The sequence below is a fragment of the Bidens hawaiensis genome, unplaced genomic scaffold (assembly GCF_021521415.1).
Source record: "Bidens hawaiensis isolate Kalapana, Puna unplaced genomic scaffold, B.hawaiensis_p1.1 tig00001382_1, whole genome shotgun sequence".
Classification (NCBI taxonomy): Eukaryota; Viridiplantae; Streptophyta; class Magnoliopsida; order Asterales; family Asteraceae; genus Bidens; species Bidens hawaiensis.
The window spans coordinates 1,281,788-1,297,569 of NW_027491078.1; the positions used below are offsets into that span (position 1 = coordinate 1,281,788).

At 34.0% G+C, this 15,782-nt stretch overlaps 1 protein-coding gene and 1 pseudogene across 1 annotated transcript; both read right to left on the reverse strand.

The window, feature by feature from the left end:
- Positions 1–962: 962 nt before the first annotated feature.
- Positions 963–1,978, reverse strand: LOC143572676 (cytochrome P450 CYP749A22 pseudogene; annotated as a pseudogene).
- A 4,751-nt stretch (positions 1,979–6,729) lies between these two features.
- On the reverse strand, positions 6,730–14,273 carry LOC143573885 (cytochrome P450 CYP749A22-like). Its single transcript, XM_077058658.1, has 5 exons — positions 14,000–14,273; positions 13,697–13,920; positions 7,696–7,928; positions 7,243–7,621; positions 6,730–7,158 (listed from the first exon to the last, which is right to left on the reverse strand). Exons 1-5 carry the CDS (start codon positions 14,271–14,273, stop codon positions 6,730–6,732), a joined length of 1,539 nt encoding a protein of 512 aa, XP_076914773.1.
- Between the last annotated feature and the right edge of the window lie 1,509 nt (positions 14,274–15,782).

Consider the following 15,782-nt stretch of genomic DNA (forward strand, 5'->3'; position numbering starts at 1 on the left):
TTTTTTTTTTAAAGTTAACGTTAATAACCTAATTTTAAATGATTTTTTTTCAAAGAACTTAACACTATTGAATATATTTGTGGTTTTATCTAAAATAACGTGATAGTTAGTTTTATATTATTTTATCATAATAATGTATATTAAAAATAGTTACGGTGAGCAAAAATTAGAAAATGGTTTAAATGATTATTCTAAATTATGAAAAAGAATTCTTGTTCAAACAGTATTTTAGTGGATAAGGTTACAATTTAAAAAATATAAATTTAAGAATTTGGTTTATCTAATTAAAATGGAAGAGAGAAATCAAGTTTTTAAGAAAAATATCCGATTTGGTAAATAGTTTAATTTATAAATACTTTTTCTATGTACACCATTATGGTAAAAAAACTCAAATATTGTGTATGGTAGTATTTTTACATTTGAACAAATGTTTATTAAATCAAATAATAAAAACTATGTATCTTATTATAGATGAAAAGCCAAACTAAACCAAGGGCTTTTGGCCTAATTTTTGTTGAGCACTAACAAACAATGAGTTAAGCGTGTTACGTGGTGTTGGACACGCATTTATCGTCCCTGATACATGTAAACAGTGGCGTCCTCGTAATTGGTGGCGAAAATTAAGAAGCAAAGTTGAATTATACATTAATTTCAAATAAATCATTTTTAGACCAACCTGTTTTGGCCCGAGTCCCATTCCGACCCAAGACGCATTTATCGTCTCCGATAAATGTAAACAATGGCATCCTCGTAACCGGTGGCGAAAATTAAGAAGCAAAATTGAATTATACATTAATTTCAAATAAATCATTTTTAAACCAATCTGTTTTGACCCGAGTCCCATTCCGGCCCAACACCATTTTAACCCGAAACTTATTTTGACATTTACCCTTTTGACTCGAGCCCGTTCCCACCCGACCAAAACCAATTTAACCCATTTTTTGTATCAACTCGTTTCGACCTTAACTCAGTTTTATACATGAATTGAGCTCGCCCAACTCGGCCTGCTGCCATATCTAATCATATAAAATGTTAATTTTGAAAACTAAAAAACTCAAATTAAAGAGAATAAGATGCTCGTTTTCATGGTGTAATTTTTGAAGAAAAAAATATTAACGTGTGAAAAGGTTACGACCGTTAAAAAGTTGTGGGAGTAGTTGTTTTTGAATTAGTGGTATATGTGCAACTATTCCTTAAATTAATAAAATGTGATTGAAGTTGGGGAACCAATGTGTTGTATTTTATATTGTATTTATATTTTGAGAATATGTAGACATTAACCAAAAGACCAAATAGCCCCTGATAAATAATAATTAGCAAATAGTTTTCTACCTTTTATATATTTTAAGAGGTCCCCGCTACTTCCTTTATATATATCATAGATATGTTTTGTATGAACTTACTTTCAACCGTTCACCATTGAAAGCATGGGTTGCTAATTTTTGTTGTTTTGCCCATTTGTCACCTTGAGAAAAAACTAGACCGCCTCCAAATATCTTGTTGGATATAGCACCCATGTCTTGTCTCCCCATTGAAATGTCTCGAAAACTCATTATTTCTTTGAGGAGTTCTGGTTCTGTAACAATTAACTCAGCTTGAGGACCTTGCCAATATAGAATATTCTTCCCTGCATCAAAACAACATTTAAATCACATGTGGCTTTATTCACAAATGCAAATTGAAAGTAATGTGAATAATACTAACCATATATGTGCAACCATGAATCTAAGTGAGGTTGAACTCGCGGGAATAGATAATGTGACATGTCCATGGGAGAGCTTGTTGACTTGTTTATCATGTTGGAAATTTCCTTGGCGTTCCCATAGATAAAATGGTAAGGAGGTCCTCGTATTCCTTGTGAATTCATTGCACGCGTTATGTGCATCGGAACCCACCAAAACTTGTGAAGGAAGTTGAATAGAGCTAAGAAGAGTATAGAGCATAGTAGGCCTTCCAAAACGCCCAAGAAAGTCACCATTTTGGTAATAGAAGGTGTGCAGTATGGAGATTTATGTGCATATGATGAATTTTTGTAATATATATAATAGCTTTAATGACTACGAATTGAGATAGACTACGAAGATTTTTGCTTTAAAAAATCTTTTTTTTTTAATCTTTCTGACTCCGTCCTCCTGATCACAAATAATGAAGCCACTTGATTAGTAGTATTATACAATAGATAATGTAACACTAAAAGTTCAATTCATACGTGCATGTCTTTTTATGGAAAATTTCATATTTCATAAGTGACTAACGAAGTATAGGATGGAAAAAAGAAATCTAAAAGAATCAATTTATTAATTCAATACAATAGTTAAATTAAACAACAAACTGTAATTTTTGCCATTCTCACTTGATGGGTAATAAGGTGGTTAAAGCGTAGAATATAAAATTAATTAGCTGTTAAAAAGAAATCAAAAAAACTAAAATAAACTAAATTAATAAGAAAGTCACTAAAAACTTTGCATGACATTGACCAAGTTTTAAGCGACTCATGAAGTCATTCAAAGATCTTCTTTTTCCTTTAAAATCAATCAACTTTCATTAGACGTTTTAATATTGTGTAATTCGTCTATAGATGTTAACGTTTTCCTTTTTTTTAATTTTTCAAATTAAGACAAATGAAATATAGAAGAGCTTGATTAGTATTTAGTGAATTTTTTGTATGCAATATGACTTATTCAAGGGAACAATTTATATATTTACAAATTTTGGAGATTTTGCGCATCAAAGGTCGTACATCATGCATTGAAGTTTGTTTCTCCTTCCCCTTTGCCTTCCTTCTAGATTGGGGAGCTTAGGACATGTTATAATATACATAGAAGAAAGAAAGTAAATCAAACATGCCAATTGGTGTAGTGGTAATCATTGGTGTCTTTCAAATTGTCTACCTAGGTTCAATTCTTGTAGTCCTCGTTTGTGTATTTTTTTTTATTTTTTGCTTTGTGTTTTGTAATTTGACTATATTATATTATACATATATATAATTTGTAACTTTGGTGCCGCTAAGTATTTATTGGGCCATGTGGCGGCACCAAAATGGTTCACCTGATTTTGTTTTTTTTAATATGATAATTAAACGGTTATTCGCTTCAACTCACTGATGAAACGTCCAGGATGGACAACTTTAGGTTTTTACTGACGCTCAGGTTTACCAACCTTTTTGTTTACTTCCGGTATCATAACAAACGTAACCAAAACGGCAAAATTTGCGTCAACTCACTGTCGCAATGCCCGGGAACACTTAGGTTTTACCAACACCCGAATTTTACCGACTCATTGTTGCAGTGCCCAATATCGACAATGCTTAGGTTTTACCGATCAAACTAATGTCGTTTATCGGACCGACAGTAATGCACAACTGCAACGTGACATAAACATATTCGACCTATCCGATGCGTTATTTGACCTGCTCGGCGCAACGAGCCGGGTAAAAAAACTAGTTATGTTATAAAAAAACCGCTGTGGATCATAACCCGACCAAATGCTACATATAAAACTGATTTAAGCCAACTCGGTTCCAACGCGGCCCAAACCGACACTACTAAAAGTTGAACTAATGCAGCCTTTATTTTACAAAGACAGTTGCATTAGATCGACCTAATACAACATTTTTGTTATATAATGCAATTGTTTTCTTTAAAATGAAATCTTTTTAAGATGTAACTTTTTGGAAAGAGTTACATTAGGTAACAAAAACGTTGCATTAGGTCTAATGCAACTTCGTCTAATGCAAATTGTGTTTTTTTTTTTTGTAAAATAAAGGTTGTGCTAAGCCAAATTTATTGTAGTGCGATATTTTGCGTAGTGGTTCTCCATCTCATCACCCAAACTGGTTTACAACCATTATCAGTTTGAGCAAACCCGTTCCACCCAGACCCAAGCCTATACTTTGTATATCGGTTCCTCTTTCGTTGGCAAACCGGTTTACAAGCCTCGTCAATTTGAGCCAACCAGTTCCAACCCAAACCGCCATTTTAACCCCCAAAAACTAGTTTCAACCCAACACAAACCCATTTTGAATATTTTCCACCAAAAACGTTGTAAGACCCGAACCAATAAACTTCTCCTCAAACCAGTTTTAACCAAAGTTGACCAAACAAAATCGTTTACAACCTAATTCTTGAAAAGGAAAAAAAATATGCTTCCTACACTAATTTAATTTAGAAAAATTAATCACTAGATAGTAGTCTAGATTCATATCTTTTCACTTCTCACTTAATTTTTTTAAATTAATATTTATAAAAGAAATTTCTATAAATTAAGAACACCTAATGAAAGTTAAGTGACTTGAGAAAAAAAAAACAACTGCTGATTGGTTTTAGTTAAACAGTGAGAAAACTTATTTACCATTGTATGAGAAATCAAAGGATAGAATCTATTATCAAAATCGCAATATTTGTGAATTTATTATCATATTAGTAACCTAACAATTGACCCTTCAAGGGAGGGAGTACCTCCTAGACACCCGAATCTCATTGAGCCGAATACCCATTTGTTGGAAGCATCATTTTTTGTGTGTGTGCGTGTGAATAACACAAAATATGAGTTAGGGAAGAGCGAAAGGGATTTTGGAGGGATGCTTTGTCTTCCCCTTTATGTCATTTTGTGAATGATGCCTCAATCTTTGCTACAATACTTAGAAATTGACATTTTGCGATAGTATATTAATTTTTTTATTTTAATAATTGTATTTTTTCGAAAGGAGAACTTTATTAAAAACACCCAAACGGGCCAAACTCCAACACGACAATTACAACATAATAACACAATTGGTGATAAACTTGCAATGATATTTTATTTAATTTAACTGTTTTCATTTATTTCTGTCAAATGGTTGAATGAACGGAATTCTTTTTTAATTTTATTTTTCAGAGATGTGTTTGTGACGGATTTATAATTTTATTGTAAATCTAGCGACGCTTCATTTTTATTTTTCCTTCTACGAATCATTCATCCTGCAATAAAGTAAATAAAGAAAACAAACACTAGTTCTATAAATCGTAAATGAAAAAGAAAAATAAGAAATCATATTTATATATTCCAGATATTAATAAGAAAATTAATTAAAAAAAATATAGCTTCTATGCATCGGGTATAATTTATGAGAAAACTATCAAGTAGGCATGTTGACACAAAACTTTATAAAATAGGCAAAAGAGTATTGAATAATAATAATAATAATAATAATAATAATAATAAGTACCCAATATGATTTAAATTTTAAACTCATAACCTCCTTGGGCTAGGCACCAAGGGGGCTTCACTGTGTTTTCCATTCAAAATGATTTCGCACCTCCTTTATCATAATATAATACGTGTCTCAGTTGAGTTACATACGTGCCCAAACGTTAATAAACATGCTAAAACAATGTCCTGTCCGTCAAGGCTTCAAAGTTGTCTCAATTGAACTCTTTGGAGTTCTAGCAGTCAAGGCACCTTAATTTGTAGCCCTTTTATTGACGTTTAGGCACATGTGTAGCACAGTTGAGACACTTGTTATTTTGTGTGTTGAAATTCTATTTTATACCTTTGTATTGGCTGTTTTTTTTATCTTTGCCTATTTCAAAGATTTTGCATATGTTGCGAATTTACTTATGACTAATAATGCATGTGCATCGCATGTAATATTATGGACAGGTTATTAAGATTAAGAATAAGAAGTATATACAAAATAATATCTAAGTATAACTCCACCAGTTGGTTTGTTTGAAGCTTTAGTTTTAACTTTTAACTCAGCAAATATATTCTTTGAAATGTAAGAAGTGATCATCTAGCCATTTTCAAACATTCAATCTTCTAACTATGTTATTTATATTCTTCAATCTATATCACAAATATCATCTTCAGTATCACCACCAACTACTTGATTCTTGGTGAAATAAGTAATAATGCCTTTTCAGCAGGGCCGGCCCATGGGTGTGGCTGGGTGGTCGACGGCCACAGGCTTGACACTTCGCTAGGCCCGAATTTTTTTTTTTGAAAAAAATTATATGTATTTTTATTAAACACAATATGTATATTTAATGTTTAAACATAATTATATAACAACTTGCTTGGTCTGGTGGCAAATGAGTATTACTCACATTCAAGAGGTTGTGAGTTCTACCCGCTTAATCCTTTTTTTTATACAAAAGTTTTTACACAACCCATATTATGACCAAGTAAACCCATAAAAATTAGACTGTTTAAACCCAACAAAATACTTTTTATACTTACGGCCCAAAAAACTTTCGCCTTTGGCCCAAAAACTTTTTTGCTTTCTCGGAGCCGGCCCTGCTTTTCAGCATTAACCGAGTTCTCAGTAGCCTGCAAGAACTAAGTTATTTGAATTGCTTCTTAAGGCCATGTGTAGTGGGGTGCCATAACTCCCTATAGTGCCGCCCCAGACACCACCCCGACGTTATATGGAGCTCAAAATGGTCTCCAGTGCCATAACCATAGCTCCTGGTTGGCCATTATTTTAAAAAATGCCTCTAATCTGATTGGTTGAAAATAATTAGTTCATTTATTTATATTAAAAAAATAGAAAGAAGTTAAATATAATAATAATTATGTAATAATTGAAAGGGGTATTATTAGTTTATTAGTGCACATGGTCTAACTGTCTATCTAACAAACACAAATGGAAAAGAAATATGTTTTAAGGTAAATTAAAATCTGGCATGGGATCAATAATGGAAATGTAAACAACTTATTAAGCGCACACCGGCCACAAGAAGCGGAGATTTATAGAGGATGAAACATTAACTTAACACCATACTTTGGGCAAAGCGTAATAAGCTGAATCGGTGCATGGACATAGTTTGGGGAGAGGGTGAATCTATAACGTTGTAAGATCATCGACAAGGCTATTTTAGCTTCATCTATTGCGAAATTGGAGCCTACACAGATTCGTGGTCCGTAACCAAAAGGGAGGAATGCTCCTGGATTGTTTCTAACTACATTAGCAATCCCTTCTGAGAATCTTTCTGGCTTGAAAAGATGAGCATCTTCTCCCCATATTCCTAGGTCTTGATGGAGTGCTAATCTTGATATATGTAGATTTATGTTTGCTGGAAGAACCAGATCTCCAACGCGTGTTTCCTTCAAAACTTTTCGGATTGTAGATAATGTAGGAGGGTATAGACGTAGTGTCTCGTTGATTATCATGCCCATCTATATGATAAAAACACACAATAATGAAACATGATAAGAAAACAATAACTAAGAAATGAGACCTTTTTTTATAAGCAATATTACTTTCTTGAGTCTTGCTATTCCTTCTGATGATGGGTTTTGATTACCAAATATTTCTTGAACCTCTTCACGTGCTTTCTCTTGCCAATTGGTGTGGATTCCTAGAAGAAGGGTAGCCCACGAGAGCAAAAGAGAGATGGTTCCATGCCCCGCAATGTAAAATGTTCTACATTCATCAATAATATCCTGTATGGACAGCTTGTAATTTTCATCAACATCATGATACGAGTTCAAAAGTATCCCAAGGTAATCAGTCGTGGGGTCGGCTTCATCTCCTGAAACTATCATATTTTCTCTTATTCTTATCATGTTTGTAATTGTATCTCGAATGCCAGCTAGAAGTTTATCGATTTCTAAATCCTCTTTGTCTTTGAATATCATCCTGTGAAGATTGAAACATAAACGATCATATTCTTAATTTGTGCTATCTTTATATATAAGATAAGGTAAATTTACTTAAAGCCAGGAATCCTAGTTTTGGACAACTGTTTGGCAGCTAAGGGAATTAACACCTCTTGCTTTTGGAAAATTTGCTTTCCCTCCTCATAGCTACTTCCAAATACGATTCTTGAAATGACTTCAGATGTCATTGTTTTGAACTCGTCGTAGACATCTTTCTCTTTGGTTCCAGAATCTTTCCACCGTTTTAGCATCACTTCAATGCTTTCGACCATTGCTGGTACAATGTTCTACAACCAAACAAACAAGAAAATTTACTTTGATCCTCAAGCATGCATCCTTTCTCATATATAAGAAACTTGCTTTGAGCCCTACGTGACCTTACCCATCAATTTGGTTCACGTACTGTGTGCACTGATCGGTGCATTTTGATTACTAGTATTTATATGTTAATTATATATAAAATGCATCGATAATGCTATAATATATATTATATTTTCCGTTATGTTATTTTTGTATTTGGTAGCTTTTCATACATAATGCTATAAAACTGACAAATTCGTATGACTTAAATGTGAATATTGCTAAAGGATAACGAGACTAAAGTGAATTGAGTTCAAGTGATTTTAATTATTTTATGATTTATTATTCTATTTTAAATTGGCAGAACAGAACCATGTGTGAAAGTGTTGTTGAATAAAAAGAAAACAAAAGCTTCAATTTTGAGGTTTATTACACTGAACTTAAAAGATGACGTGGGCTTCTTCAATTGAATTTGGGCTGTCGGACTGTGGAGATCGTTTAAGTGGCCCAATTTAAGAGTATGTTTTGGATTGAGTTTGAAAAATGCTTATCGGTGTTTTTAAAAAGTCAATAAATTAAAATGTATTTGACAAAAACAAAATTTTTTCCTATTTTAGTTTTTTAAAAGGGTTAAAAAACAGTTTTTCCAAAAGCCCCAAAGCTTGGCTTTTCAAAATGGCTTTTTAAAAAAGCCAATAAGCTAATAAGCATCTTTCAAACTCAATCCCAAACACCCCCCTAAGAATAAGAGATGAGGCCATAAGTCCATAACAGAAGGAAGAGTCGACTAACTTAGAACTTTTAACGGTTGTATGAGGTCTAGGCCGGTGGCAGAGGGTGCACACAATTTTTGACGACAGAGGTTTTGGAGACAGTTCGCTCAAGGGGAAGAAAAGGAGTTGCAATACTTTGGCTGCTGACGCGGAGATCAAGACTCAAGTCCGGATTGAATCAAGCACGAACTAAACGACTAACTCTCGTTTATATTAATAAAAAAGATAACTCAAAAAACTGATTACAAACTCTCAAACCATAACTCGGTTGCATCTCATGTGTGTCTCTAGATAAATCTTAACTTGGTTGCATCTCAAGTGTTCCATAATTTCTAACCAGGACGTGGTTTATATAGACGAACCCAACTTGCTAACCAAGACCTTAATAATTATTATAATTAAAAGACAATTAGGAAACAAAATCAACTATGACCGACTTGTCATTATCAGTCCCTCAAGTTCACCGACTTGTGACTTGGAATTTGAATTTACGTCCAACAATCGCCCTCTATTTTCTGACTCGAAATAGGTGGATCTTTGTCTCCCAACTTGTCTTCTTTAACCAGTGTGATTTGACCCACAATCTTGACCCGAAATTAGTTCCAACAAAGACATCAAATTTGGGAGTTTTTTTTTGCAATCGAATGGAAACTTGGGCAAGTAAAGTTTTTCGTTTTCTAGTTTATTTTTATTTGAACATTTTGAGAACTTTAGTTAGTTGACGATCCTTATTTTTCTTTCTTATTATGATTGGCTAAGGTGCTGTTTGTTTTTTTATAGGTAAAATGTCTGAATTCTATGGACCACATCTGTAGGCATCTGTAGAAGAAGAGGAGGACCAAACCTCTGCAGCCTGCAAGAAGAAGACTGTTTGTTTTTTAATGTATGTAGATTGCTAAAATAAGCTGGTGGTGGTGTATGAACTGTGGCAGTGGGTGGTGGTGGTGCTGGATGGTGATTGTGGTAGTGATGGGTGGTGGTGGCGGACGGTGGGTGGTGGATAGTGGTGGATGGTGGTGGTGGAAGAAGACGGTTCTGGTTGGTGGTGGTGGTGGTAGAAGGCGGTGGTGGTGGTAGAAGGCGGTGGTGGTGGGCGATGGGAGATGATGGACAGCGGTGGCAGTTGGTGGACGATGGTAGTGGCGAACGTTGGGTGGGCGGTGGGGTGGACGGTGGTGGTGGTGAACAGTGGGTGGTGGTGGACGGTGGTGATAGCGGACGGTGGGTGGGTGGTGGATGGTGGTGGTGACGAACGGTGGGTGGTGGTGGTGGACAGTGGGTGTCGGTGGGGTCCCTTTGCAGACCTTAGAAGATCTCAAAAGTGGGTGGGCCAAGTCTGCACCAAGAAGAGCTTTCGCAGACGTTTTTTAATGAAACGTCTTCAAGAAAACAAACAGTCTGCAAATGCCAATATCGGCGCGTGGTATGCGCGACGAAGACGAAAGCGCCTGCACAGACCTTTTTCAGAAAAACAAGCAACACCTAAGTCTCTTTGTAACCACCTCTGGTTTGACGGTTCGTTTATGGTTAAACTTGAACTTTGTTTAATTCAATTTTTTGGATTGTTTTGCATTCATTGAAAAATACTTTTAGTTTGATTAATTTAAGCGAATTTTGTTTGTTGCAAATCTCTGTCTTTTACCATTCGATTTCAAGTTTCTTGCATAGTGAGTGTTACTGTTAAAAACGTTACTTTAATTATCACTTAAATTAAACCATTAACGAGACCATGTCTTTGAGTTATGTTTCCCTTGAGTTATAATATTTAAAGTTATCCAAATTTTGGTATTGTGTGTTTTATCATTCGAGATATATTGATTCAATCCTCCAATTGATATCAGAGTGGTTAACCTCTTGACTACATGTTTTGCAGATCAATCAAAGTCATGATTGAAAAGGAGGAGACAAGAAGACTACCAATCAAAGTCGTGATCGAAGATTTGAAAATCGGTCAAACATGTGATCCAAATATTCAAAGATCAATCAAACCGGTCAAGGTTATTGTTTTGCGGATCAAAGTCGTGATTGAGTAACAAGGGTTGTTTTTATTCTTACACATATCAAATCCATGACTAAGGAACAATTTAAGGTAGGAAAACCAACCAAAGTCGTGATCAAAGAGAGGAGGTCTGATTAAACCATGATTGGAAAAATCAAAAGCTGAACCCAGACATCAAACGATTGAAGTATGGCCGTGAAGCGGCTTCGTGTCTTAACAGGTTTAACAGGTATGAAGCGACGCACTGAACACAAGTATCAAACATGAATACGACTTGTTTAACTACTTTATATGTCATGACTACAAGACAGTTTTAAGTTTCATGTACCATTAAGGGAATACGATGGAGTCTAGCCTACTAATTTCAATTATTTAAGAAAATTAAAAAATTACATACTGCATTTTTTTGCTTAACAGGTCTTATCGTGTATTTAACATGTACCCAATTGTCAGCCCTATGTGAAAGGTAGTATTAACAACTTGACATTGCTCGAATATATGATGTTAAGCTCTAACAATTACACAACTTGGGCAGTGTGAGTTCGGTCAATATTTAATGTTTTATGCCTTGGGGAATGCCATGATTCTAGAATGGAGGTGGATACGAAGAAAGATAACATGACGCTTTCACCCTTGTTTCAATCAATACCCCCAAGAAAATATTTTGCAACTAGGGAATCTGAATGCGCCCAAGGAGATGTGGATAGCTATTAAATCCAGTCATCTAGGCATCGACAAGGTATGGGAAGCAATGATCGAAACCAAATATCAGAGTTCAATGCTTTGAAGATGAAGGATTCAAGTTCCATGGATGACTTCGGAAGCAAGTTTTCGAGAATCTCTTCTTAAGCGGCATACCCTAGTGTCTAGGAATGAAAAACACTGTTAGTGAAGAAGTTTCTTAATGGGTAACCATAACATTTCGTTCATATGGTACCCTCTATTAAACAAACTTTGAATTTAAAACCCATGGGATTTAACAATGTCGTGGGACGTTTAAAATCATACAAGGAGCGTATAAGAGACGGGGAGAAAAACTGAAAACCAAGGTGACCTAATTTTTACTAAAAGCATTCCTAGTACTAATAATCAGAATCGTAATATGTACATAAGGCAAGGCATAGACCGAATTGGAGAACCAATGATCACCAAAGGGTAAAGAATGATAGATCACACGCTTAGTATTATTGTTGTGATAAATTAGGTCATTTCATATTAGTGTGCTTGGAAGTGCTTGGTCAAAACCAATGATGTAGATGCATCTTTATTCATAATAAGATATGATCAAGAAACTTTTTTTTTTCTAAATGAAGAAAGGGTGCTTCCAAAGTGTTTCAAAATAAAACCAACGAAGGAAGATACTTGGTATCTCGATAATGGGGCATCGACATACATAGACAGATAATAATGATTATTTCTTTGTTCTTGAGAACGAATCATGTAAAAAGGTGATATTCTTAGATGGATCTTGTAATAAAATGGGGAGCAGCACCAGTTGACCGTCGTTTACTGTATCTCGAGTCTATAAAGCAACATCATAATTAAGTATAAGTATTGGTCAGTAAACAAAAGGTGGATATGACATTCTTATGAAACATGAAATGCTAACCATTCATGAAGATACACATAAGCATTTGAATGAAAGTACCAAGAACCATTTGTACAATACAACCCAAAATTTAAAGAAAGAATGTTCAAGAGTTAAGAGAGGACAAGAAAGATATTGAATCCCAAGGAAGGATGTGTAATGATCATAAGATGCATGTGTTTGCTCAAGCTAGATGGAGTGTAAAGAACAATGCAGGATTATCAAGACAACTTGGAGGCAATGGTCCATTTAACTCATATTTAAATTGGGGGGTGGGGGGGGGGGGGGTATGGATGGTGAGGAAATAAGTGTTGGCTCAATTGTTGTTTGACTTAAGAAAAGGGTCTAACTCATGATTAGTAGCTACAACAAGTTGTTATGGGCTTAAAGGTATATATTGGGTTTTTTAATGACCAAATTAGGATTATTAAGATTTTTTGTTAGCTAAGTTGAGTTAACATTATATATACATCATCATACTCTAGGGTTATATAGGAGAGATGTAATAATGGTTTTTGAGTTCTATTTCCTTTGAGTAATAATATTGGGAGTTATCTAATTTTTTATTTTCGTGTGTTTTATCATTTGACTTTTATCGATTCAATATCATTAACATACTTGTATTTCAAAACATATTTATGCACAAGAATATAAGGTTAAGTATATGTGCACAAATTCATTCATGCATCTAGGTAAAACTCCCGCAATATGTTTGACTTTTAATATCTTTATATGTGATTTTAAATACTAAATCTACACCAAAACTAAGGTGAATCGGCACATAAGTATTGGTTACATTATAAAATTTCATTAACCTTTCATATTCTTATTTCTTATTCTCCTATATATTTGTATGATAGGAAAATCTCCAAAATAGGTATCCACCTCTTTAGGCACCAAAGAAATATATTTTCAAGCGTACAGGTAACTATGATGCATGCTTGCTCGCTACAAATGAGCCTACTTTCCGGAATATAGGCAGATATGGTGCCTACGTGGATCGGCAACGAATGAGCCTGCCTTTCAGTATTAAGGCAACGATATAGCCTTGCCATCTAGCATGTAGCACCATGTTGGCCTTATTCCCATGTAGAGTATTTGTGACACATTTTAGCTTTTTGTGGTGCCAAGTCATTTTCATGGAATTCAGTATTAGGGTTAGTTGATGCCTATCCTTGCCTATAGGGATTATGTGTCACTTTCTATGTTTATATGTGTATTTTTCCAAAAACTTATTTTGAATGCATGTTTTGGAGATTTTTTAACCCACTTGCCTATTTTGGAGAATTTTCCTTTCTTGATTCATCAACTCCTTCCAATTTATAACCCGATGGCTTGACTCGGTAGTAACTCGATAATAAATCCATGATAAATATATGATTTGTATGAACTTACTTTCAGCCGTTCACCATTGAAAGCATGAGTTGCCAATTTACGTTGTTTTACCCATTTATCTCCTTGAGAAAAAACTAGACCGCCTCCGAATACCTTGTTGGAAATAGGGCCCATGTCTTGCCTCCCCATTGAAATCTCTCGGATACTCATTATTTCTTTGAGGAGCCGTGGTTCTGTAACAACTAACTCAGCTTGAGGACCTTGCCAATATAGAATATCTTTCCCTACATCAAAATAAACATTAGAAACACCTATGACACATATTCGCAAGTGCACATCAAATGAACTATGAATGATACTAACCATATATATGCAACCATGAATCTAAGTGAGGTTGAACTCGCGGGAATATGTAGTGTGACATGTCCATGGGAGAGCTTGTTGATTTCTTTATCATGTTGGAAATCTCCTTGGTGTTCCCATAGATGAAATTGTAAGGAGGTCCTTGTATACCTTGTGAACTCATTACCTGTGTTATGCGCATTGGAACCCACCAAAACTTATGAACGAACTTGAATAGATATAAGAAGAGTATAAAACATAGTAGGCCAATCAAAACACCCAGGAAAGTCACCATTTTGGTAACAGAAGGTGTGGAGTGTGGAAAATTTATGTTCATATGATGAATTTTATGAACTCATATTAGCTTTAATGACTAGGAAGCTAAGAGACGACGAAGATTAATTTTTGCTTTAAAAGTTCTCTTGATTTAAATTTTCTGCCGCCTCTGTCGTGACGGAAAAAAATGTAGCCATGCATGTCACTATGTAACACTACTAAGTTAAATAATAAGACATGCGTGTCACTGTTATGGGAATTTTGCCGTATTTCGTAACTAACGAAGTAAAGGTTGGACAAAGAAATCTAAAATATTCCATTTATTAATTCAATACAAGAGTTAATTTAAACAAGAAAGTCTCTAAAAGTTTGCGTAATATTGACCAAATTTTCTAAGTGTCTCATAACTAAAATATTTTTATTTTTTTAAAGCCACTCAACTTTAATCATGCGTCTCAATGTTATGTAATTCGTTTATAATTTTTAACAATTTTTTAAAGTTAAGTAAGAAAAATGAAATATAAAAGAACTTAGATTACAATATACTCATGTTAGTTTTTGCACTATGACTTGAACTCTTCGATCAAGGGAACAATTATAAAGTTGATTACTATTTAGTGAAATTAGTTCAAGAAACTGGTTTTGATTTTTAAATCGGTTTGTAACTACGGTACCAATAAAACAAAATTGAGCCAACCTTTGTAAATACTAGTGGATACATAGATACATAGAGATCGATTGATCAAAATGTTGTGCACTGCGCCTCAAACTACATCAATAACAATAGAATAACTATGTTTTGTTAATCAGTTCTTCATGTATTGATAGAAAACATGAAATAATAATAAACCTATTAATCTGTTACAGCAAAGAGAGTAGTAACCGTAGTAGAGTGATGTAGTCGACATGTTTATATCTTAATCCAGTTTCCCTTTAGGATGTATAGTTAAGGATGGTGTTAAAGTTTTTAAAAGGTACCCGGTTTTGAGAGAGATGAGGCACACAAAATTGTGTGTGTATTTTTATTAGGTTATGATATTAATTTTTATCTCTCTTTAGGGAAAACCCTTTATTAATTAATTAAAGGTAATATGGCCTATTAACAATAACCAAACTAATATATGATAAGGTATATTTAATATTTTGATCTTATATTATATAAATAATTATAATGGCCACATCTAAATAAATAGATATTAATATTTATTCTTATATTCTCTCACTTGACCGAGTAATCATTTAAAATGAGTATTAGATTAGCCTGATCAGAAGTTAACACTAGTTTTTGCTTTAAACTCAAACTGGAGCAGAGAAATCAGCTATTGAATTGAATATCAGCTCAAGACCCTATTAATCATATTGCAGTCCTTATTTAATTAAAACATAAGTAGTTATGATCAAAATTTTTAAGTAAGCTCTTTAGAACGTTTGACTTATATAGTAATTTGTCTATATGATATTATGCATGCAGAACATACTATTAAGAGACATATAAAATCAAAATCGGTGAGAAAAAAATTATAGTTAA